The 25,381-nt window shown below is 42.9% G+C and overlaps 2 protein-coding genes across 12 annotated transcripts in view; one reads left to right on the plus strand and one right to left on the minus strand.

Moving 5' to 3' along the window:
• The window catches only part of HEATR5B (HEAT repeat containing 5B), an 83,207-nt gene extending 69,532 nt beyond the window's left edge, over positions 1-13,675 (minus strand). For 5 of the 6 annotated variants that reach the window (XM_014517332.2, XM_025197617.1, XM_006018419.3 and 2 more), the window contains exons 1-7: positions 13,546-13,675; positions 10,239-10,364; positions 9,930-10,116; positions 8,143-8,354; positions 4,931-5,039; positions 3,441-3,590; positions 1,653-1,824 (exon numbers count right to left, since the gene is read on the minus strand). In XM_014517332.2, the coding sequence (XP_014372818.1) occupies positions 1,653-1,824; positions 3,441-3,590; positions 4,931-5,039; positions 8,143-8,354; positions 9,930-10,055 (769 nt within the window). In that variant the 5' untranslated portion in view covers positions 10,056-10,116; positions 10,239-10,364; positions 13,546-13,675. The remainder of the gene's footprint in view (positions 1-1,652; positions 1,825-3,440; positions 3,591-4,930; positions 5,040-8,142; positions 8,355-9,929; positions 10,117-10,238; positions 10,365-13,545) is intronic. The other variant, XM_025197618.1, reaches the window with a different exon arrangement.
• Positions 13,428-24,792, plus strand: GPATCH11 (G-patch domain containing 11). 6 transcript variants are annotated; one of them, XM_006018421.3, is made up of 9 exons: positions 13,428-13,679; positions 14,830-14,916; positions 15,606-15,832; positions 17,316-17,357; positions 17,438-17,558; positions 18,148-18,238; positions 18,996-19,106; positions 19,824-19,905; positions 23,568-24,792. In XM_006018421.3, exons 2-9 carry the CDS (start codon positions 14,864-14,866, stop codon positions 23,621-23,623), a joined length of 783 nt encoding a protein of 260 aa, XP_006018483.1. In that variant the 5' UTR covers positions 13,428-13,679; positions 14,830-14,863; the 3' UTR covers positions 23,624-24,792. The 6 variants fall into 6 exon arrangements, with proteins under 6 accessions (XP_006018483.1, XP_025053407.1, XP_006018485.1 ...); XM_006018423.3 differs by having other exon boundaries at positions 13,677-13,711; XM_006018420.2 differs by lacking the exon at positions 13,428-13,679 and adding an exon at positions 13,711-13,780.
• Positions 24,793-25,381: the final 589 nt, after the last annotated feature.

The raw sequence follows: 25,381 nt of genomic DNA on the forward strand, positions 1-25,381 counted from the left end.
GGGGGCACACTCCCCCAGCATCTGATCACCAAGCCACAGGCAAAATCAGAAGTCCACTTCTGCTGGCACTTCCAGGGGATGCACGGTCTCTCCCCTATGCGTCGCCAATGAAGGGTGACCAGAAATATACATAATGCTCCCATGGAGTATTATAAGTGCCTTGAACAATTACATACTGTCCTACCTTGACTAGAAATTTCTTGATTGATCCATGCGAAGATCAAATATTGTATCTTTCTTACAGTTATATCATATTGGCAACCAGTCATCCTGTGATTCAACTACTATGCCCAGGTCCCTCTGCTCCAGTCATTTTTAGCTGATGAAGTCCCAGATTACAAGTAGTTCTTGCTCCTTCCCACCCCTTTTTCATATGCATACATAACAACTTACTTATGTACGAGACCTGGATTTTTTTTAGACCTAATGGCCAAACAGATGCATTGCACCTGTGCTAGTCACAGAGAAGATATCAGTTCAGATGAATTAAGATGTTTCTACCAAAATGCTTAAATAATAAGTCAGAAGCACTGGCCCACCTCAGACCTAAGCTGGGTTGGTTCAGCTCACCACTAGTTAATCATTGCCATCCACCAGTCTAGTATAAGCCATTTTTTTTATGCTGTCCATGGAAAATATGCATAATCCTCCTTACTCTAGGAGCCTTGGGTTTCTACAATGATAACCTGGCTCCTCTCTGTACCTGGGCTAACTGTTTGACTTCATTCAGAGTCTGACTAATCTCCTATGGTTAATGTATTTATTTCTTGAGAACTTCTTTGGTTTTTCTCTCTTCCATGCTCTCTGAGAGTTCAGCTCTAGAGTTTCTCTCTCTTAACCCTAGTGTCTGGGTTTCCTCAGAGCATGCATAATCTATTTCCATTTTTTTAAATCCTCCTTAGTGTCACCAGACCAACTCACAAAACTATTAAACGTTAGGAGTATACAGAGGAGAAAAAGACAAGTATATCAAAGAAAAGAGTTTTCCTTGCTAACTAAGGCTACAAACAGATGTTGCTTTTGTCCTAGGATAAACCATTTTACCCTGGGACAAAATGCAATCCTTCAAGTAACTATGTCCATTGTCCTAAGATAAATCCTAAAAAGGCTCACAGGATAAGTACTTTATCTTGGGACATCAAAGTCCACCTGAATAAGTAGCCCAGAATTGCTTAATTGAATCAATGACAGAGAAGTGGCTGTGCATTCAGTCACTCACTAAATCGTCATCAGAAGGGTAATGTGTTTACATACCAACCCCAGGATATTTCTGTTCGCAGACAAACACAGGCACAGTTTGTCCAGGTACAAATACAACGGTTTCTGCCTAAAATGCTGAGTACGGGAGGGTGGTTTGGTCACTGGCAGCATGCAGGTGAAGTGACTTGTATATTATGGGTCTGGATGGATCACATTTGAGGTCCTGGTTGGCGTGCCTTTACTTTTAGAAGTTTTGTGTTTTATGCTAGCAAAATGCTTCAAGTGATTTATTTCTTCTACCTCTTTATGTGAATATAACTGGATATGCACAGACTTAGCTCATTTTAGTTTACTGTACACTAATTAGAATTGAAGTCTACAATGCAAAACAAAAATGTAACTCATCTTCCCTAAAATGACGTCTCATGCAATGTGATTTTATAAGGCCATACCTGTTGCTTGCTTTGGTATCAGTGCTGTAGCCATGACAGTGCCTAAAAGCTTTGACACTGCAACACGTACACCATAATTTGAATTTTCCAAGGCCTTAAAGCAGAGTGTTGCCACATTTTCTAGTTCAGCTGTCCACATAAATACAGCTTCATTCTGTAGTTCCAGCAGACACTGAGGACAAATAAGAACTATTGAATACTACTACACCCTTTTTCCCCCCTTCTGACAACTAATACAATCACACAGGTTACACTTATCTAGTAAATATTTTTGTTGAATAAGCTACCAATTTCTCAAACTGATTTCACTTTCAGCCTCCTTTGCAAACAAAAATATAATGAGCACCTGAGAGACAAAAAGGGATTGAAGAGTTAAACTATATACCCTATTACAAGGCTTTCAAATAAAATTCTCACAGGCCAGATCCAGACTGCAGAGATGCGCTCCTATGGGGCCTGGGAATTTGGAGGCAAGGCATGCTGACAAAACGTGGAATAGCAAGATTAGGGTCACATGTTGGTAGCAGGGTACAAGCAACAGCCCCATTGCTCCTACCATCAATTATCCCTGTGCTGCTATGTCTAGATCTGACCCGAGGGGCCAGGTGAACTTGACATCCCTGACTTACTGTATCTGGACAGACTGTATTGGTCACAATGAACCAAAGGCCTCCTCAATTTTGTGGAAAAAGTTTATCCCACCCTCTATTTAAAAATGAGCAGTGTATACAGTCTCCTTAGTCCACTGAGATTTTAACACTTCACACTAAGACTTCTTGATAATATGGGTCTCTCTCTACTACAACCATATTCCTTCCTGTATACGGACTAAGACTGTATGAGTCCTGTGTGTGTACATTGTTGTTTTAAAATAATTATGTCATAGGATCAAGTGAAAAATGAATACGCCATACACTAAATAGATAATAGCCAGCTTAAATACCATAGGACCAGGGGAAAGGTTGTTGTTTGAGGATTACTCTAAAATCTAAAACTGCAATAAAGTTTAGATGTTGGAATGGGCATAAGTTAAATTACAGCTTCATTTTTACTGCTAATATTCAGAGTAGAATGAGTAAATGAGATTGTATTGTTTAGTTCATGTCTTTTTACCTTGTCCAATCTAGTTTTAAATGACTAGGAGACTGGCAAGACTGGTTTACGAGAAACAATTAAATGAATTAGTCATGAATACTAACTTGCCATAATTGATCAACAAATAAGAAGTAACATGGATATAACCTATAAATATTTAAAGGACATAAACATCAGCTTGCAACAAAAATTAAGGCTGAACATCAGGGAAAAAAATCTTCCTAATGCTGAACTCTATTAGAAAGTAAGAACATAGAAATAAAAGCCACATTACTTAGGACATGACTAGTAAATTGAACAAGGCCCAGAATACTGTACTGCACAGATCATTCCTGCTTCTGTAGCTCCAAATTTCTATGAAACACCTTTAGAAACGGAATTTAATTTTTTCAAAGCTTGCATCCCCAAATGAAGGTGGCTCCTCTCTGTATCATGAATTTGCTTCAGAAATAGTTTATTCTTACTAATATACTAATTACAATCATCTATATAGAAAAATATCAGATTTAATGGAAACATACAAAAGTTCTCTCATGAACATTTCTTACCATATCAAACTCTTTCATTCTTCCAAACAAAATGATTAGTGAAAACTTAAGCAACTGAACAGCAAATTTTGTCACTTTCCTCATATAACTGCTTTTGGGGCACAAGGGAAACAAGATTCCTAAACCTTGTAAAAACCATACCCACCTTAGCTACTGCACATCGTACAGCCATAGATCTATCTGTCAGCAGAGATCGCGCATTCTTATAAATGTCACGATGGCAAGAAGCCGCTGCACCGCCAAGTCCATTTAAGACTTTTTGTAAACTCATTAATATTTCACTTCGACCCTGAGACTGCAAGTAAGAAAGCAAAGAAAAAATAGTTTTTAAATCAGCAGCACTCAGTAATTTTTTGTCCCCAAGTATCAGTATTATAGTTCTATTATTGTTCTTTTTCTGCAGCTACACCTACAGAGTGTAAGAACTTCTTTTACTAAAGCCCCTTAAAATATTTTGGTACTGAACAACAATTACAAACTTACTGTGCAGCACCTGTAATAGCATACTCTATACTTAATTTTGTGAAACAGTCTCAGTTGTTAAAACAGATAATTGTGTAAAATCCACTGTTTTTGGTGAGCACAGGGTAATACACCTCCCTGCTAAAAAACTAACAGAAACTCCCCAAGGTCTCCAATTTGTGCAGCAAAAGCTGCCTCTCCTGTTTCAAATACTAGGTGTGTATTGTACATAGTGTATTAAACTGTACATTCAATGAGAAACAAGATTCAAATGTAGTGCACATGTGCAAGTTATTGTTTTAACCATGAAAATAGTATTGCATTAATGCAGGCGATTTTTTTGCATTTTACTTCATACATACAAAAAAGGGAAAAAAATATGAGCTATTTAGTTGGTTTAGCTTACAAGCTTCTTCAGCAAAGTCTTTAACCAGCCAATCCCCACTTACCCTGGATACATATGTCGAACATACGTATTGATGCATATGATTTTTAAAGCATGTTCTGTATGCAAACATCAAACCTATCACAACCGCAAACAAGGGAACCTAAGAACGGAAGCCGCCTCCTGGGCCGTTGAATCTAGTTCCCTCACATTTGCAGGCAACCATTTATCCAAAAGGTCTACAAGATAAAACACTCTTGACCTCTCTCATACCCAGAGTCATAAAAAAGTCTACAAAAATAAAAGTCATAAAACAGTTTATAGCCCTACAACAAGCCTCAGGCAAAGAGCAGAAGAAACAAGGGCATTGCCAATGCCTTGCTATGACAGTGACAAGAAATATGTTGGTTAATATAGACTCAGATGATCCTGGAAAGTGATCTGCACCTTTTTTTACAGAAGAAAGCGGAGATCCCCATAATCGTCTCAGTCATAAAGGACTGAGCACTGGACTAAGATGAAAAGACAAGAACATGCACCCCAAAGACCAGTACCTGTTACAAGGATTATGTTAGCTTGTTCCACTCGCAATTAATTGTTAAAATATTCAAAATTTTAAGCCAGTTACACAGTACAAATAAACGTGCATCTTTATATTGATATGGGCTGCACAGGTAGCTACTTGCCCAGTACATAAGAAAAGCATGAAGACATTTTAACTTAAAGTAGTTTGGGCCTTAAAGAAAGCTAGGTTTGTAGCTCTAAGATGACCCATTCCTGTAACTTACCTCCGCACTTTTCAGAGACTTTAAGAGATTGTTAACTGTTTCTGGAAAAGAACTGCCCAGCATCCTGCCCATTTTCTCATAAAATGCTCCAACACATGCCACAGCAGCCCTACAAAGAAAAGACACTGCTTAACAGCTTCCTTTTCAAAATGTCTAACACATTACTTGAGACAGATCAGCCTAGAAATTACATTTAAAAATAAATTTCTCTATGTTGTTAATTATTTTTTATTATTGTAAAACTTTACTATGCACTAGCCACCATATTCATTATTCACTGTGAGCACTTCACTTAGCTGAACATGTTTCTCTCGCTAAGCTTACGGGTGCAGAGATGCATCTAAGCGAATCCAGAGACAGAACCTACATTTTAGGCCTTAATATGCACTTATGTGTTTATGTCCTTGTAAGATGAAAAACTTTAATGACTGCAGAAAACATTCTCCAGGAAAAATAGCTTCAAAGCTACACTGTTTATATTTTGAGGCCTACTCCCTGCCAGCTACAGGGACTGGCAATCTATGGTCCGCTGGTTGGATCCAGGCCACCAAGCAATTTCATCCAGCCCTTGAAGCAGGGACATAGTTAGCATTTTGGCAGAGGACAGCTGAAAAATAAATCTATGGTATATTGGCAGCCAGGGGGAATGAGTAGCAGAGGAAGTGGCGGCAGTGGCCAGCTTGCAAGTCGCATCTGACTTTCGGAATGAGCTGAATTATTTTGACCCGTGACTCCAAAAAGACTGCCAACCCTTGGTATAGAAAATTTTACAATGCATGTAAGATTACAAACACTCTTAAATCATTACATTTATGCATGTTTTGCACCCGTACTTTCCCCTATGTTTAGATACTCAAATAAACTGAAGGATTTTAAGCTATGCTGCGTTTCAATTAGACATGCACACTGTCAGTCCAGCTTAACAGGCTTAGCTCCCCTGCATGTCAAGGCTGTGGACATGCAACTTGATGTCACGAAGGAGCTAAGTTTCTCAGTTTAAATTCCTTGCTAGATGCTACTTAGGATGCTCAGAATTGTGTCTTCCATCACTGACAGCATAATTATCCGCGCAGTTTCTTTGTTTGTTACAAACTTATCAAAGGACTTACCTCCTCAGCAAGAACACATTGCATTAAAAGTATAAAGTACTAAACTTAAACAGCCTTTAGGTAATCGAACAGTCTGTTGCAATATTATGTGGGAAAGTAACAATTTCAATTTCTTACTTCACAAAAAATTGCTCAAATTCTCTCCCCAAACATCCAAGCAAGGATAGTTTCCACCCAAAGAGTATTTCTGATGCTACTGGCCCCTAGCAGCCATTAAGAATTTTATGCCTGATCCCCCCAAAAATCATTCCTCCAGCCATAAACATCATATGCAAAATACTGCAGATCCCAACAGTGCAACTGCAGGTGTGCAGGGAGCCCTGCACAGGGACCAGGTCCCTCAAAGGACACTGCAGACATTAGGAATGGGGCAGCTGTGTCCTGGACCCTTGCCCCATCAAAATAATCTGCGACTCAGACCAGCTGATTGAACCAAGACCCAGGGCTGCCCCCTGATCTCAAAGATTAACTGACCAACAAGGTCAGGCAGGGGGCAGCCACTATACATGCCACGCATCTATCTAATTCAAAGCAGGATACAAACCAGCCACAAGATATGAAACATCTTTGTGTCTGGTTTGCCATTTCATCTCACTATAAATTCTTTGCACAATAAACTGTAAAACGCCCATATACAATTAACATGTTAACTGTGCAATAAATATAATGCCTGCCGGGGGGGCATTGTTAAACATACTGCTACAGCAGTGCATAGAAGTCAGTAGGAAGTTAGGCCCAGTTCACTAAATACTGCATAAACAAATAGAAGTAGATTGGATTTTGTTTAAACACTCTCCTAACTGAAGCTATAAGTCATAGCAAACTGTTTTAAAGCTCTAAGTTACTAATAGCGAGACTGGAATAGTATCTGAAATGTGAGCTGAAACCACATACACACTTAGCGATGATTTATTCAAGAGACATATACTGCATGCCACAATACTGTAGTTTTCAAACTGTGCTCTGCAGAACCCTGGGTTCTGCGATACGTCGCAGAGACTGGGTTAATGGTGGAGTGGGCAGGGAGGTGGTGCACCACTGCTGCCAGGCTGGGTTGCTTGGCTCTGTGTCAGTCGGTGTTACACTTGGTGTAGGGGTCCCGTGGCAGAAGAAATTATAAGAAAGGGTTCCATGAATTTAGGAAGTTTGAAAACCACTGCTATAATAGTTAAATACAGGCAAAAAAAAAAAAGTGCTTGTTTTCTAAGTACATAACATTAAGTAAAAGTTCCCTCTTAAAATAAATAACATTTTTTAGAATTCAACCTGCAAGTTGTCATATAGCATTTCCTTGAGGGAGTGGACTGTGCCTATAAATAGGGCCTACCTAAATTGTGGTCTCACGTATTTTGTAAACCATGAAACCTGGGGTTGCCAGCGAAATGCATGAAAAACCCCTAAATAAAAGTAAGTTTTTATTCAGTCTGCCCATCCCGGGCGGGCCTTACAGCTTGCTGCTGCTGATGGGGCAGCACAAAGGAGGCAGCAATAAGATGGTGGTTGCCCCCGCCACCACAGCGCACAACGGGTGGGCCAGACAAAGGGCAGCCAGCAGTCAAGATGGCAGCTGCCTCCTCGTCCCTTCCCCCCCCCCAGGCCTCTCCACCAATCAGCACTGAGGGGCAGGAATGCCACAATATCGGCTCTTTGTGCCAGGACAAAGCTACAAAAATGGCTTTGACTCACCACAAGTTAAGTAGGTCCCTACCTATAAATACTTTTATAAAATTACAAGTTGAGGCATTTCTCCATTGTGTTACCAAGCAGTTCACTTTCCTTTAGATGGCACAAATAAATATTAATTCTGACAACAAAATATCCCCTTAGCTAGAAGATAGACCTTTAACTTCCAAAGAGCCATGTGGACCTTTGTCTACAGACTTCTTTTCACACTCCCAATCCTGCTCTTGTTTTCTGTCATTCACACAAACTAGCAACACATATGTAACATACACACACAACTCAACAAAGTTTCTGTCCTCTCCCCAATCTGTCTTGTAATATACTCATCTATTTATTAGACACACACGCAGGAGAACTGGTACTATAAAAAACAATTTTCCTTAAAAACCATTACTACCACCCATAATTCATTTTACTTACAGTTTGGTTGGTAAGTAGGCAGCAGTGTCATCTTTACTTTTGATAATGTCATTACACTTGTCAAGTGTCTGAAAAACCGTAAATGTATCTCCAATGCTGTAGAGAGCTGCAAGATTTTTAGCCAGTAATTTCCGTGTGGGTGGCCCAGGAGAACTGCTGATAAGTCCTGTTAGCTGTTCTACAAGTTTCTTTTGTTTTTCCTTGACATCTGTCTGTTAAAGGAACAAAAGTGGTATCTTTCCATTCATATGCAATTCAACATCATTTCAATTAAACAAAAATTCACACTATACTCAATGCTAGCAAATATAGCTATTATATGAAAAGCAGATATATGGTTGCTTACTGAGAAGTTATTTCTATTCTCCATTATCTATTAGCAGTTCATGAATAGATTTCTAGAAAATCTTGAACACTTCAAAGACTTCCTCTCTGCCATTTTTTTCACCTTCTTTCCTCACCATCAGAAGTCCCCACACTGGAAGGGAAGTGCTCTACTTTCCCAAATATGTATCATATTACTGAAGAACTGCAAAACCTTCTAATTCAGATGTATTTAAATGTATAGAGATAGACACTTAGCACACATAATGAGGAAATAAACAAGCACAGGTAACTACAATACTCCAAGATTCAAACTAAAGTATACAGATTTGTTTTTCTAGTTTCATAGATGCTAGGGTCAGAAGGGACCTATTAGGTCATCGAGTCCGACCCCCTGCCCCAGGCAGGAAAAAGTGCTGGCGTCAGATGACCCCAGCCAGGTGTCTGTCCAATCTCCTTTTAAATACTCCAAGGAAGGGGACAGCACCTCTTCCCTTGGAAGTGTAATTTCATACTTTGGCAAACCTCACTGTAAAGATTTTTTTCCTGATGTCCAGTCTGAATGCATTCTCTTTCAGTTTGTGGCCATTATTTCACCCCGACGGGCGCCATGGTAAACATCGTATCCCCTATTTCTTGCTGACCCCCCTGATGAGTTTACAGTCACTCCTCAGATTGACTCTGTTGGCAAACGCACGATATAATTAATAGTCTCTGGCCTTTTAACTAATTTGGAAGCTAGGTCACAGATGCTGAATGACACATGTTGAGTGCAAACCTGATGTAGCAGGGGAAGGGCCAGACTGCTTGAACACTCTGATGTGACATAGGCAAGCAGGGGGCTACACTTCAAAGTGAGCTGCGGGCACTTAGTTAAAACCTGTGAAAGCCAGAGACCCTATAGAACCAGGAAAACATCCTGAGACATAGAACATAGAAGTCGTGGAAGACATGAAAGGGGTGAGAGATGTGCTGTTATCAAGGTAACCAAGGAGTAAGAGGGGTACAAATTGCCAAGGCAAAGATGAAACCTGTGGGACCACCCTCACCAGCTATGATGGCCTGTGGATACCCCAGAAAAACGTTCTGAATGCCTAGCTGCAGAATCTATCCTCCGGACTACCTAAGACTTATGCAAAGTTTCTGCTGCGTCTTGCCTTAGACTGAGTTGTGTGTTGTTGCTGTGTCTTAGTTGGCTATGTCTTAGATTAAGTGTAGTTTTTTCTGTTGTTCTTTGTCTTACGCTTGGAACTGCAAATTGCTGTGCTCGATAAATGCTGTCTTCAGAGAACACACTATTCTTATCCAGGCATTTTCATGACTTCGGTGTCACCACCTAAAGTCTAATATTAAAGTCCAGTAACAACTCTTTGGTCTTACTGCTACAGTATAAATGTCCATCTGGTATCTTTAATGCAAATGAAATTATCACAGAAGTTTTGAAGTCAGGGGGAGAAAATTACCTTGTTAGCAGCTACCAGAACTTTATCCAAAAACCTCAGCCACTCAAAAATAAAGACTGGTCTCTTTGCTTCTGTGATCTGAACCAAAGCCTCTTCATTTAGCAACAAACTATGAGCTAGCTCCATCTCTAGTTAAATTCTGATTTTCCTGTAGATTCATATATTCCCTCTACAAAAAAAAAAGTTACTGTAAAACAGTAGATAAAAAATATGTTAGTAAATTGCAGTGTTCAGCATAAAACACTATGATATCAAACCATAATCTTACATACATTTCCACCAAACTAGTCTCAAAGAAGTCATACTCACATGTTTAAGATTAGCCACAAACATGGGTATTTGAGAGATCAGGACCCTAACTGTTAAAAGTAGAAATTCATACAGAAATTCCTCCGAAATCTGAATTTGTTTCTGGCCAGAATGATGTTGAAGTCCCTGTTAAAAAAAAAAGCAATGCAGAGAGAAAGTTACCAATCAGATAAAGGAACCCCCCTTATTCTCATCTTCCCAAAAATATAGCACAAGGAGTATCAAAGTGATGTTGTAGCTATGACGGTCCAGGAAATACAGGAGAGGGAAAGATTTTTGTGTGAGATATCTTTTATTGGACTAACTGCATGATTGGGAGTCTCAGTATCCACAGACCCTTCCCTCCTTTGTGGCTTGAGGAATGAATTTAGCTATCCCTTTAACTTCTCCAAGACACTGGGTAGGCTGAAGAGCACACTATGGAACAATCCATCACAGTTTAGGGAGCAGCAGCCTTTGGTTGGCGGGATTCAAGTCTTTACACATTCTGGCTGAGGGCTCTCTCTGAAGTAAATAGCCAAGAAACTGTGCATTTCACAGAGCCAGAATGTCACAATTCTATAAAACATGCATTTCACCAAGTGTAACTCCATTCATTTGCCAGACCCCTCACAAAACTAGGGAGACATACTCCCAGATCCACACATCTCTGCTACAAACAGCAGCTCCACATAAGTAGACAGAGCATGTGCACCCTGCAAATAAATTCAGAGCAAACCATATCAAAGCACTGCTAAGAACTATTATGATATTCCACCCAAAAAAAACCCTAGGACATAGGCAAGTACAGCACTGCTGTGAACATAGTTACACGTGTAGGACTTTGCGGTGGAGATCGTAAGGTAGTCCAGGTTAATTCTGCAATTAAATCAGTGGTCTGCAGCACAGTAGCCACACTGTCTCTGAGCTACCAAGCAGACCTTGAAGAATCTATTGGGCACAGCAATACCAAGGAATATGCAAAAAAGAGGTACAGCTATGAGCAGTCATAACAAGATTATCCTCTAATCTCTTCCCATAAGGCCTCCAACTAGAAGTGAGCAATTCCCAGGGTGCAAAGGAAAAAAGGATTTTCCCCACCCAAGTCAAAGGCAAGAATGAATGGACCTATGGTTGGGGTAAAATATTCCATACATGACAAAGCAAGGGAGGTTTAAACTGGATATTAGGAAAAATTCTCACTAGAAGCGTGGTGAAGCACTGGAATGGGTTACCTAGTGAGGTGGTGGAATCTATATCCTTGGAGGTTTTTAAGGCCCGGCTTGACAAAACCCTGGCTGGGATGATCTAATTGGGGATGGTCCTGCTTTGAGCAGGGGATTGGACTAGATGACCTCCTAAGGTCCCCTCCAACCCTAATATTCTATGATAATTCTATGATTCTATGAAAGCTGAGAGAGGCAGAAACATTCCCAGAGGTTTCCCAGGTCCTAGCAACCTGGGGTAGGCAAAGCTTCTCTAGCAGCCTGCAGACCATGCATGTGCACATGATCATGCTGCAAACAGCAGCCAACATGCTCACATCCAGCAGAGCATGGATCTTCTAAGCAGGCAGAATGTTACAGAGAAAATACCTTTGATCCAACTCAAGCTGCATCAACAATGTTTTACCAACTTCACCCATTAAGGGGTGTGAAAAAAACTAACTTATCTATGTCAGCAAAGCCACAGGAGTGAAAAGAGTTATGTCAAGAGAAGAGTGCTTTTGTTAGCTTATGTCATTTAGGGTAATGATGAAGCTACACTGGCTGAAAAAATGTATCAGTATATGCTGCATCTAGACAAGAGGGCTTTGCTATCACAGCTATACTGGCATAGCTATAGGGGCAGGGCTCCTTGGGGGAGACAAGGTTTCAGGGCCCAATGTAGGAATTGGGCTAAGGTTCTTGCTAGGGGTACACCAATAAAGATTTTAATGGCCAGTACCGATAGGCAATGATTAATCCACCATATCAGCCGATACCGATCCAATAACCTCTGTTCTCCCCACAGAATTTAAACTTAGTCTTGCCCATTGCAGGGATACAAAAGTCTCTCCAAGCTTCGTGTTTCATGGACCCCAGTCCTACCTTCAAATAGGACAGCAATGAACTAAATGGTATTATAATGTGTAGGCCCCGATTCTACACACAAAAAACAATATATTAAGACATGCAGGCAGGCAAACCAGAAAGTCATGGACAAGTATCAGAAATCTGATGCAGTATTCAAAGAAGACAAAGGGTAAGTTTCCACCGAATTCAATTAGAATTGGTGCTGGCTCTGGCTTTGTCTATGCACATTCTGGGCAAAGTACTTACAACTAGAGAGTGGGCAAAATGCATCACAGAAAATTAGGCTTAGAAGGGGCCTCAGGAGATCATCTAGTCTAACTCCCTGCTCCAAGCAGGACCATCCCCAGTGCAGAGCAGGGGTGTCAAACACACAGCCTGACAGGGCAGATCCCATGCATGGAGCTGCTCCTGGCTACTAGAGGGTACAGTAAATTGGGGCTGGGTCCTGCCATGGTCTCTGGGGCCTTGAGGGCCAGCGAGGACTGTACAATACTCAGTGGCTGCCTGCCCCGCTGCTACTGGTACTGCCTCGGCCAAGGCCTGCAATGACTCAAACCGTTGTCAGCCAGGGCCTCAGCTGAGTCTGACATCCCTGATGCAGCAAAACCCAGTTGGCCAAAACCCGGGAGTATCCAACAGCCCTGAGGCAACTGGCAGTAAGTACCTAGCACAGCCAGGCTCAACCCTGTTGGCCTCGAGGTGCCCCGGGGAAAGGCCGAGCCCGGCTCTTTCATTCACTTCTGAGCTGCAGGCCCATTGCAGAGCGCTTGCCCGGCTCCAGAGAGCTGGGAGCGGCCGCACCAGGCAGGAGGGCACCCCTCGCTGATCCTGCCAACCACCTGTCCTTCTTGGCGCAGCCCCCTGGGTCTGTCAGTGCAGAACCACCCACCTGGGGCAGGACACCGCAGCTCTGTGGGCTCTAACGGGACAAGCTGCTTTATCCCGGGATAAAGCACGGAGCCACTGTCCCGGGGTAAGCGCTGCCACGCTGGGAGAGGAGAGCAATAAACGCACCACCCCCGTGCTAGCCCGGATTAGAAAGGCACTGTGTGCACGGCTGCCCCGGGATTAGCGCTGCGTCCCGTATCCCCCCCTCCCCCGGCATTCCGCGGCGCTGAGGTCCGACTCAGAACGAGGCTGCGCCTGAGGGACGGCCCCACCCCACCCGACTGCGTCATGTCACCCCCTCCCCCCCGGCTCTTGGGGGGGTGGGGGACTAAAACAAGCCCCCCGGCCCTTTAGCGCGCACTCACCGCCAAATCCGGCCCCGGCAGCAGCTGCAGGAAGGGCCGGAGTGGAGGTGCCAAGCGGGTGCGCAGGCGCACTAACTCGTTCCGGGAAACTGCCGGGGAAGGTCTGCGCAGGCGCAATTAGCTGCAGCACGCAGGTGAGGGGCGCGGGGCAGTTCTGGGGGAAGAGGTAGCTCCTGCTAGGGTTCCTTCCGGGTTGGGCCTACTCCTGCGCATGCGCTAGCCAGGCCCGGTACAGGTGGGGCGAGATCACGGGCTTGGAGCTGAGGGCATCACCAGACACTGTCGGGGTTGCTCCGCGGGCTGTGTCCCGCACGGCTGGGCTGGGTCGGGTCGGGCCGGGCCACACATACCGGGAGGCGGCGGCGGCTGTCTCTGGGGATGGTTCGGCTTGGAGCAGGGGGTTGACCTGGATTGGCGCATCTACACGTTCATGAATGCGCTTTAGGTAATGCATGTAAAATCTAGTACCTCCGGGCATTTATACCTTTTCATCCCGCGACAGGCTGGAGCAAACTCAATGGATTGAGTTCGCTCTGCACGCGAGGTGACGTGCGCTTGTGTAAGCAACAAAATGTGTCAGCACACAGAAAACGATGTTGCGCTTTTGAAGTAAAGTGCTTTATATGTGTTTTAGTTCAGAAGCACACCGCTGCCATTTTCTTAGTGCTGATGCTCATTTTGCCACTTGTACAACTGCAAGTGATGAAGCACTGGGTGCTTTGCAAAGTGCTCCACGCTGCTGCAGCACTTACATATGTAAAAATGCTCTCCATTGTGAGGTACTAGAAAAATGCACACTAGCCTATTTTAATGCACATTAGCTAAAGAGCATGGGGTTTTTTGTGGTGCTTTAATCTGCATTAAAATAGGTTAATGCGCATTAAAGTGCCCTGTAGACAGGACCTTATCAGGTCCTTTCCAACCCTCATCCTCTATGAGTCTATCTGCCCTGTGGAGCTCCACACAGGTGCAGAAATTTGGCAGCAGCAGTTAACATTGCCACCACTCCCCCAAATTCCCAGCACTTGGGGAACCCAGGCTCAGTGGGCTGGAGGCTGAGCACTACTGAGCTAGGTTGTGAGGAGCAGTTAAAACCATAAATAATGTGTGGGCTGGATAATCCATCAAGTATTATGAAATTGTTGTTAGTGTCTCCATCTTATAGTATTTTTGGCACTGATCTAGTGCTATGTGGAGCAGTGAGGGTTTTTTTAATCCAAGGCAGGCTCCTTACTTCCTTTGCAAAAGGAAAACAGGTCATTAACACATTTTCATTATATATAGATAGGAGGATCTAAGCAGGGCAAAGATATTAAACATGGGAGAAGAGGAGGAAGATGACTACATGTCTGATATTTTCATTAATACAAAGTAAGTATGTCTCTGCATCCAGTAGCCATACTGCTTTTTTCTGTAATGTTTGGGAACAACCTAAAGCAACCAGGCAACTATCTAAGGGTCAAATCTTCACACAGGTCGCAAGCAATGTTTTTGTCCAAAATGAATTTAGGCCCAAACTTCTAAAAGTCTCGAGCTAACTAGGTGTGCCTGTTCTTGGGTTCCCAGCTTGACAGCTTAGAGACTGGTGAATCATTCCCATCTAAAACTCAAAAAAACTAAAAAAGGTCTTTATTCTTTAGGGTTTCACGTATACATGCCTGAAGCAGCCCAGATTCTTCTCACAAAAAGCAAGAATGAGATTTGCCCTGAAAGATACAGTAATTATAAGTAGGAATTTTTAAAGAGGAAGTGAAATGACTTAAAAAATCTGGATAAGTGTAAACAGGTTATTTGTTTTTCAGCTTCGGTTTTTGTTCTGTATTCTTGTTGCCCCTCTGCTCCTAAATTTTCTACCCTTGCAGGGGCTGTTTTATCATTAGAGTTAGAATAGAGAGGCCCAACCTGCTACACCAGTATTTAACAGGGATCTGTATCAGCCACCAGAAGTTGCTTGCTTTATATTCTCGCTGTCTTGATTTACTGATGTATACTGTTATGACATGTTTGCTGTTCCTCAGTAACAATAAAACAAACAATATTTTTGTTGTTGTTCCTTATAGACAGGATGTAAGGCCAGGATTGCCAATGGTGAGGCGTGTGAAGGAAACTATTCAGAAGGAAGAAAGGCAGAAAGAAGCTAATGAGAAGAACAGACAGAAGAGTATAAAAGAAGAAGAAAAAGAGAGACGTGACACTGTGTTGCAAAGTGCATTAGGAAATGAAAACAAAGGCTTTGCTCTGCTCCAAAAGATGGGGTACAAAACTGGCCAGGCCCTTGGCAAAACCGGTAAGTTTGTCCACTTGGGACCTTTTTTGTGTGCGCGCCGAGTTTTCAAAATGTGAGTTTCAAAGGATACCATGATCTGCTCCACTTATCTCTGGGTGAACTCGATAAATAGCTCTCTAAGAAAAAACAGCTATTTATAACTGCTTCCTTAGCCCTGCAAAAAAGAAGAAACAGCAGCTAGGCAAGGGCAAGCCTTGAAGAATTGTTAGAGTAGCTCTGTAAGGTGTAAAGCTATGCCAGACATGTGGGCTAGCTCTGCATGCTCAAGCTGTGGATCTGAAAACAGTACAGCCATGTTAGTATATTCTACCTGGGCTAAATAGCTCTGTTGAGAAGCTAAGTGTATTAACTGTATGTAGTGCCATGCTTCCAAAGCCATATTGCTTCCAGTTCCTGCATGTGCAGATCTAGCTTGGATGTTCCTACCTGGCACGACTTTGCACCTTATGGACCAGGGATGTCAAACTTGCCCCCAGCTGGATCCGGACTGCATGGGTTCCTCTTGGACCAGGTCTGCAGGGGCAGCAACAGCTGTAGCAGGGCCAGGGCTGAGGACTTAACACCGATTGCCATGTCCCTCAGGATTCAGGGACCCCAAATTCTGTGGCAGACTTTGCCCCTCTACTTCTGCTAGCCTTCCTGGTCAGATGGACCAGTTCCAGAGGCTGAATTGAGCTCAGCCATATGTTTGACACCCCTATTGTAGACGCATATACATACTTTTAAATACAAAAGCGTGAGCGATATTGGGGGATCTGAAGGAGGAAGACACTGTTCTTGCTTCTGCCTAACTGATATTTCAGATGTGCTCAGTGATTCAAAGGAATTTTACCACTTGTGACAGGGCCCAGTCTCTTTAATTTGTTGTTCTTTTCAAACTGGGAACTTTTTAAGTACAGCCAGAGGTTAAAGAGTCAAAGTCCCCAATATATACCAACTTCCATATTGAATCTGGAAAGCAATTTGTGTCCATTCCCCTTCCTGCACTGAGACACAATGAAGCAAGAAGGGCAGTTAAGACTAACAATGCTGTAACACTTCTGGATTAGGATCCATTGCTCTATATGTTTAGATCCTTCTGGATTCTTTGCACTCCACAGTGACATTTTGGAGCTGGTTAGGGAAATGTAAAGTGTCCTGAAATTCTCATATGAAAGCTGCTACAGAAGAACGGTATGTTGTTATTGTTATTAAGTGCAAAAAGGGTGACACGTCAAATAAATGCTAATCTTGATGAACTGAACAGCATCCTGTAAACAGCCTACATCTCTACTACAGGAATACAACAGAGGAAGGTAAGGCACATGTGATTCAATTTGGTTATTGTCAAAAGAACTAAATATAACTTGATGTTGGATTTATCAATTTCCAAAAGACCAGAAATATTGTTTGATCTCTAAAGTTTGTCTACTTGGATATGCTTCATCTATGGTTTGGTGCAAGACCTAGCTGCATAAAGTCTTTGCTCTTTTTCCCCACGCAGGAAAAGGCATTGTTGAGCCGATTCCACTGAACATTAAAACAGGTATGTGGTGTTTATCTTATTTCCTTTGTTGGAGTTCAGAGCTTTCGAACTGCTCACACTGGTATTTTGAACTTGAATAGGCAGAAGTGGGCTTGGCCATGAAGAACAAAAAAAGCGGAAAGCTGAAGAAAAGCTAGAAAACTATAGACGGAAAATTCATATGAAAAAACAAGCAGATGAACAGGCTGCAGATCAGTTTAGGTAAAACAAAATCCTGGCCACGTTTTCTTGTACAGATATTTAGGTGGTAATAATAGGATCCAGGTTTCATTCTCATAAGCATGTTACAGGCATTCTGTTTAAGTCCCAGATTTGACCATTGTTTTTTAAATGTGCTGTCAATTCTGAATAACATTTGTGCAAGTGAATGTGTGCTGGGATTTGAACTGTACAGGAATTGCCAATCATTTTTAAAGAATGAACAGAGACTGGTTCAGATGCATCAAAATTAAAAGATGTATATTCTCTCTACAGCACCACATACTATTATGATCAGTAATGCCAGTGCCTAGATTAACAAATGCAAATACAAACTCTTCTTAGAGACTGGTACTTAACTCAAAAGTCTGTCTTTTAAAAGGCTATTTCACAATGATTTATGGAACACAAATGTATGTACATGCACAGATAAACACACGCATCCACACTATTTTGGCCCTGTTTAGGACAGTTTGCTTTGATCCTCTTTCAGAGAATTGTCTGCATATACCAAGACACTAAGTTACTGATGTAGGAAACCAGTGAGCGTACAAATATAAAAAATCCTCTGTGTGATCTACATTTTTAATAGAGTAAGATTCAAAAACAAACAAGAGGAACGTAAGATAGAAGGGGACCTTAGAAAAAGCCAGAAGGCCTGTCAGCAATTAGACTCTCAAAAGGTAAGACTGATTAACTGTTTTGGGGGTAGAAGGATGATTTGTAGGTTAAAGTTGGCTGTATAGTAGTCAGTCTTTCTGGAGCGAAATATTTCAGTCATTAATTATGACATGATATTGAATGTTGCTTGACTGAGGTGGTGGCAATGTTTGGCCATGTGTTTGGGCTCGGAAGTACATATCCGTACACTCCAGCACTGTGTCCCATGGACCATTACAGCTCACATAACAGAAGTTGTACATCCTTGGGTTAATTGATCATTTGCTGTTTGCCTTCGTCCTAGTAGTTGTCTGGTTATAAGGGTGAGGGAGGTAGTTGCCTCAGTCAAGGCTGCTCTCGCCATCCTAGTTGAGGGAGAAACAGCATGATAATTGGATTCAATAAACTCTAGGTGTTTAAGTATCAAAATGTTAAAAAGGGTTATTTACCTGTTGGAAGTAGATATTGTCAGTAAAGAGAACTGATGGAGGAAGAGAGTGGTTGGTGGTATAGTCTGACACTTTATCAGATCAAAAGTTAAGTTAACATCCCTTTTAAATTTGGTTTTAAAAAGCCTTAAATCCACAACCAAGCCTACCTGTGGTCCATTGTATTCTGTTTTAGCAGTTTTACACCACGTCTTCTAATCTAATTATATTTTTATAAGCCTTATTATAAATGTTACTTGGCTTAGCTATTACTTGCATCAAGATGCTTACATCTGCCGGAAAACCCTTTTGAGAGAATTTTTTTTCTTTTAATCTTTGTTTTATTTTTAAGGACATTAACATTCCCAAAGAGATTTGGTACTGGATGGAATCAGAACCAGAGGAAGAAAAGGATGAAGAGAAGGAGGAGGATGAAGATGAATATAAAAGTTCAGACTTAAGTGTGAGTCCTGACCCTAAAGTTAATATGTAGCTATTTTCCTTTGTGAAATATTTACATATATATGTATTTTCAAAACTGTAATAAGTGGTATCTTGCAAAGAGTTCTCACAGTACTGTTAGAAAGAATATAAAGCACACGTGTGCTGATTTGTTAAGAAGAGCATATTAGAAAATAAACGCCAGCCACGTTACCATTTTAGTTACGATTTTCAAAAGGAAATAGCAATAGTTTGGGGTGTCTTATTTTCAGGTGTTCAGCTTGACACCTTAGAAGGGTCTGTTTCTTAGAAGCATTGAGTAATTGCTCAGAAGCATCTCAAATTGGGCATAGAAAAATCACAGTTGTTTTTGAAAATGATGAGCTTCATGCCCTAGACTCCACTAATGTTGTCAGTCTTGATTCAATTTGCAGAGGAGACAAGGTATGAAAAAACCCACTAAAAGCCACTGTTCCGTTAAAATAAGGCAGCTGACTAATGTATTTTGGCTGTCTTTTAAATATTCTTCTTTAGTTGGAAATGGGGAAAACCACCATCGTTTGACCAGCCAAATGTTCAATAAGCTGCATTTAGGGATCTCTGTTTTCAGTGTGCTAAATTACCTTGTGATCTCCCAGTCAGCTCCGTCTTAGCACAAAAAAGCTAAGAAGGGACAGTAGTTCAAAAGTGTGCCATGTAAAACCTTCTCAAGCTTTTTTACTTCTCTGTGTATCAATAGGCATCAGAAAAGCTACAAATCCTAACGGCCTATTTAAGAGGGGAACATTTTTATTGCATCTGGTGTGGAACAGCCTACGAGGGTAAGAGTAAATCTTTCCTATATTTAAATGATTTTCCTTTGGTTATGTTTCTGAAACCATATTCTGCATTTCTTACTCCCTCTTTGTCCCAGCTTGGCAACATCGTGCTAGAAAACATTTCTCATCATGCCTACATATTCCAACAATGCAATTTCTTTTCCACTTTAGCTGGTTTGAAAATAAGCATGGGCAATTGGTACCAACCAAGTGAGAGGTAAAAGTATTCCCCAGTACTCAGCAGAGTTGGAGCTCTTCAGCAGTTATTACTGTATAATAACAATTCCTTGTGTAATAATAGCAGTCATAGGCACTGACTCTGGGTACTCCAGGGCTCAAGCACCCACCAGGCCACTTGCAGATGTTAAAAACAAGCTCCCTCCCCCTGCCCCCCCCCCCCCTTTACTGAAAGAAGCAGTGTGTTACTTCTACCTAGCTTGGCAGTGTCTGTAAAGATTGGGAACTTCAGCGGGGGGGTTTTGGGGCTTCTTTCTAAAGCTGATTCAATCAGCTATTAAAGGGGTTCTCAACCTTTTTTATCAACTGTACCCCTTCTGTCTCAAAGTTTCAGTTCATGTACCCCTTTATATTTTTTCCTTGTTTTTAAAGGGGGGTTGAGCAGAGAGACCCCCATGGTGAGGGAGGGAGCAGGGCAGGGGCAGATACTGCTCAACCAGGGTGAGCTGCAGGATTTGTCCAGGAGGCGCAGGGAGGGGGTTGGCTCCCACTGCTACATGCACCCCAGGAGGGCATGGGGACCGTGTGCCCCCAGATCTGCATGCGGGGGTGGGAAGACTGCTGCTGCAGGCTGGGGCACTGGGCTCTTCCTGGCAAGAGGCTGGGCTGGGCTGGGCTGGGCTGCGCTATGCTCAGGGCAGGCAGCAGCAGTGCTGGAAGAGGGGCCACAGTGAATTCTGGAGTGGCTGCAGCCCTTCCTGTCCCACTTCCACCCCCAGCCCTGCTCCCATAGGCCCCCGCTGTGGGGGAGGGAGTGGAGCTAGGGCTGAAGCAGAGGTAAGCACTGCCCAGCCGGGGCAGAGCATAGAACAGGGCTGCAAGCGACTTGTCTGGGGTGTGGCATCTCCCACCACTGCTTGCACCCCAGAAGGGCGTGGGGGAGCGCAGCACGAACCATCCCCCACCAGAAAGAGCCCAACGCAGCCTCAGCCTGCCCTGACCTGCCCCACACACAGATCCAGGTCCTTGCGCCCCACCCCCTGTGCCTCCCGGTGTGCGTATAGCAGCTGGAGGCACCCCTGGCTGGGCACCCCTTGCCCCAGTCCCACTCCCTCCCCCCACAACAAACTTACCAGCTGGACCCAGCTGCTCTCCACGTGGCTGGGCTGTGCTGGCCGCCTGCATGCTGTGCTGCAGTTGTGTGCACGCACCCGGCATTCCATGTACTCCCTATGACCCTTTTAAGTACCCCTAGGGGTACATGTACCCCTGGTTGACATTCACTGAGCTTTTAAATACAAGTGCCAAAAAAGCCCCAAAAAAGTGCCCGGTCTTTACAGATGCTGCAGAACTGGGTAAAAGTCACATGCTTCTGGGTATGTGTGGAGCTCAGTGCAGGAACCCATTGAGTTAAAAGTAAAGTGCCATTTTTCTTGTTTTGGGGGGATTTGTTATGCCTGCAAGCACCCAGCAGAAAAAAACAAAGTTGGTGCCCATGATAGCAGTAGCTAGAACTATGGATTTAATGCAAATAGGCAGAAAATGTAACTGTTGTTTTAGTGTTTTGAGGGAGACAGCATTATGGGAATTATCCTTGGGCTAAGACTGATGATATTGTTGTACAGCTGCTGAGAGCACGTCCAGATAAGTGCGCGCACAATTTTTTCCCTGGGGACAAATAGCAATGGCACATGGTTACATCACTGCTACTTGTCCCCAGGGAATGTCCATGCACTTGTGCCCTGGTGCGTAGCAAGTTGCCCCAAATGAGGTAGGGGAGGCTGGGGCCAGCACCTAGGGCCTGGCCCCCACAGCCTTACATGGCATCCTGGGGGCCTCCTGGGGCTCCAGTGGCAGCAATCTGGCAGCAGGGAGAGCTGGCTGGCAGCCTGAACATGGCGCCAGCTGGCCAGGCTCCAGTTTTGGGTGACGCACACTGCCGCCGCATTCTTCACCCTGCTCTTTTCTAGCGTGGGGTTTTTTTTTTGACACCGAGATCTCCCGATGTCATAAAATGCCCATGCTGCAAATGAGCAGCGTGGGAAACACCTGCATGTGTGATGTGTGGCACCACATCCCACACATGCGCTCATCTGGATGCACCCTTAGAGTACCAGCTGCTGGTCTAATGATGTTGTGCTTAAGAACAGAGCCTTCAAATAAACGTAGACTAGACAAGTTGCAATGATTGTATGGTCTAGGGAGCCTTGAATAAGCACCTCTTAAACCACTCAACTGGTAGATACTTATGAAAAGTGATCGCTGTTCTATCAAAGCAGAGTCAGGTGCACTCAGCAGGCTGCTGGATTCCCTTGTATTTCCATCTGTACTTTACTCTCTGCTCTGTAGAAGAGGGTTAAGTGGCTGCTAGGAGAAAAGTCAGATTATGCTATGGCAGAGAGAGACTGACATGAGGAAGGAAAATGGAAACTTGCAGATCAGCATAATCTTTTGGAGGAAGATCTAGAAGTTCAGATGAAGCTACATCAACGTCATACTGCTTTCTTTTGTCTGAATGATTGTGGGCTTGACTTATGTCACTGTCTGGAGGCATGTGCCATCTCTTCTAGCTTTGGGCAAAAAATTTTCAGACATTCCTGCAGGCTAATATTTGTATAGCAAGTAAAGCAGCTTTAAAAATGATGCTGTTGCTGAAGGAGCTGTGTGGCTAAATCTGAAGAAGCTCACTCAGGACAACAGTCTAGCTAGCAGAATTCCAGCTTAGAAAGTGGAAAAGTATTGGGAAATTTTATACAAATGTCTGAAATTGTGCTTTAGAATATTATATGGAATTTATTTTATTTAATACTAGCCTAGTGGTTAAACTTTTCTGCAACTAGAAGTATTGGAGTTTGGGTTTCAGGTTCCTATGTCAGCAAGACAAGGAGTGCTGCTAAGACCTGCTTTTTTCCCTTGCTTATTTAATGCAGGGCTATCCAACTTTTAAGCCCGGGGCCACACAAACAGGAGCCCCACACTGCGTGGGCTGCACCAGGCATGTCGCAGGTCACTGGGCTGCATACTGTGTGGGTGCTCCTCCCACATCCCCACCACACTGCATGCCTCTGCAGGCACCCTTCTCCCCCACAACTGCTAAACTGCAGGAGCGTGATCCCCTCTGCCCAACCCTGACCCCCCCAAGTAGTGTGCTGCACTGCCCCACCTTCGGGGTGGAGGCAAGAAGCAACAGCTAGAAGAGGGAGGGGAACTTGGAGATTGGTGCAGCAGCTAGGCAGGAGCCCAGGAGCCACAAATTAACCCCTCACGGGCCACCAGTTAGAAAAGCCTTGACTCAGGGAACACTATCAGAATTCACATGCAAGTCAAAACTCCTCCTGGAATGAATTGGTTTGTACTACTAATTCAGAAGAAAGGTGATGTTCTGACCTAACTAAACTCCATTTTCTTCTTATTTTAATATTCAAGAGTTATACATCTTTTCTTCCAATTACTGGAATACATTAACCTTTTTCCCTCTTGCATTGTAGATTCAGAAGACTTGTCTTCAAACTGCCCTGGAGACAGTTCTGCAGCTCATGACTAAATTTTTTCTAATAAAAAGAATTCTGGAAAAATATGGAAAATTCACTGCCATGTTTAAAAGGATTCCCATGATTCATTCAAATCAAGCAGGTAGAAAGGCATATAGAGCAATTTAGACCAGGGGTCAGCAACATACAGGCCATATCTGACCTGAGGAGCCACTGGATATGGTCCACAGAACTGGAGGGCTTTGCCTTTCTATACTTGTGTGCACACTGAGGCCAGGCAACTTCCAGTTACATTGACACCGCAGCAAGGGAACAGGGGGGCTGGTAGAAGTGGCGGACATGGGGAAAGGCCCACTGTTGAAGTCACCCCGCTCATGTCAGACCAGAGCCATGTTGTTCTTGACCCAGGGCTGTAAAAGGTTGCTGGCCCCTGACGTCTTTCAGTTGTTCGTTTCTGGATAAGAAATGCCATTTTTAAGCTCCTTTTTCTTAAAAGGACATTTTTTTTAATGGAAGCTAATTATGTAATTCCTATTAGATAGTGAATTCAAAGTTACCTGTATTATTGGTGCTGCATAACTTAGGTGCAGGCAGGATTTATGAGGTTCTCACCACAGTTCTAGTAAATTAAAGACTGACCAGCACCATCTCTGCAATTGCAGCCTTAGACTTCTGAGCACAAGCCCCAAAAGCTCTAGGAAGTTTTGGCATAGAATTTCTGAAAATCTTTACATGGAGCTGCCTACGTTCAGAGCATAAATTCACTTTCATATGACTATGGATACATGGAGGCTTCAAATGAAAAATACCTGACTTTAGGAACAGGTACCCAAACAACTTACAGCTTTCCTTAAAGCAAAACTGACCTTTCATTTTTCAGTATAAAGCATGGAACAGACTCATAAAACTCAGCTTCACAGGGAAGTGAATAGTAAAGTAGATTAGTGCTTATGCTGGGCAGTGCTAGCCAATTAATTTATTATGTGTTCTTTGCAAGGTTGTCTGCACCTTTAAATCTCAGTTAAGTTTATCCTTGGTCAACATAATACAGCCAGAAATATGAATGTTGAAGAAAGAAAATGTGAATCTGCACAACAAACATTTAAAATTAATCAGTAACTTCTGCCCTATGAAAATATTGTTGTTTGTATGGAAACTTCTTCAGTATATTTAGTAACTTTAATGTGTTTTGTTCATCATTAAATACAAATGTTTGTAAATATGTTTTTGTCCAATTTGGTTTTATCCAATCAATGTTAGCAGTGTTGTCAGCAAGCAACATCTGGTATCATAAGTAATCCCAGTTGAAAGAAAAAAAACTCATTTAAACAAGCTAGCTATAACTATAAACCAGACCCAACAAGAATTCTGGGTCTCAATATTTCCACATAATTTATGGTAGAAAGGGAAAGTGATGTAATAGATGTTACAAACTCATCCATGGGGGAGGCTTGCCATGGTGCTGCCACTTCCCTAAGGAACAGACCAAGATTGCCCTGAGAGAGCTCCCTACTCCAGCAAGCCTCAGCTCTGCTGTCCTTGCATATCAGACCCTGCAGACAGCAAAGGAATCTGCCAGCTCTAGGTGCTCTCTTCCCATTTCTGGGTTGAGAAGAAATAGGTCCCCCTCTCCATAGAGGATCCTAGCCTGAAATATCACTTGCCAGAAATCACACTTTCCACAGGCAATCAGGAAACAAACCACAAAAGGATTTTATTACTTAGGATGAAAGAATTAAAAAAGCAAAATAAGCTTCTTATCCTCATCTGGCTACAGCTTAGCCCCTTCCGAGAGACCTGCCACAGTGCCT

Source organism: Alligator sinensis, unplaced genomic scaffold, assembly GCF_000455745.1.
Source record: "Alligator sinensis unplaced genomic scaffold, ASM45574v1 scaffold489_1, whole genome shotgun sequence".
Lineage (NCBI taxonomy): Eukaryota > Metazoa > Chordata > Crocodylia > Alligatoridae > Alligator > Alligator sinensis.

Bases quoted from the DNA above. Each gene is read 5' to 3' on its own strand.
- GPATCH11 (XM_006018421.3), top strand. From the start codon at position 14,864: ATGGGAGAAGAGGAGGAAGATGACTACATGTCTGATATTTTCATTAAT. The intron at 17,358-17,437 runs GTATGTGGTGTT...GAACTTGAATAG, and splicing joins TCCACTGAACATTAAAACAG to GCAGAAGTGGGCTTGGCCAT. The intron at 19,906-23,567 runs GTAAGAGTAAAT...CTTGCATTGTAG, and splicing joins GTGTGGAACAGCCTACGAGG to ATTCAGAAGACTTGTCTTCA.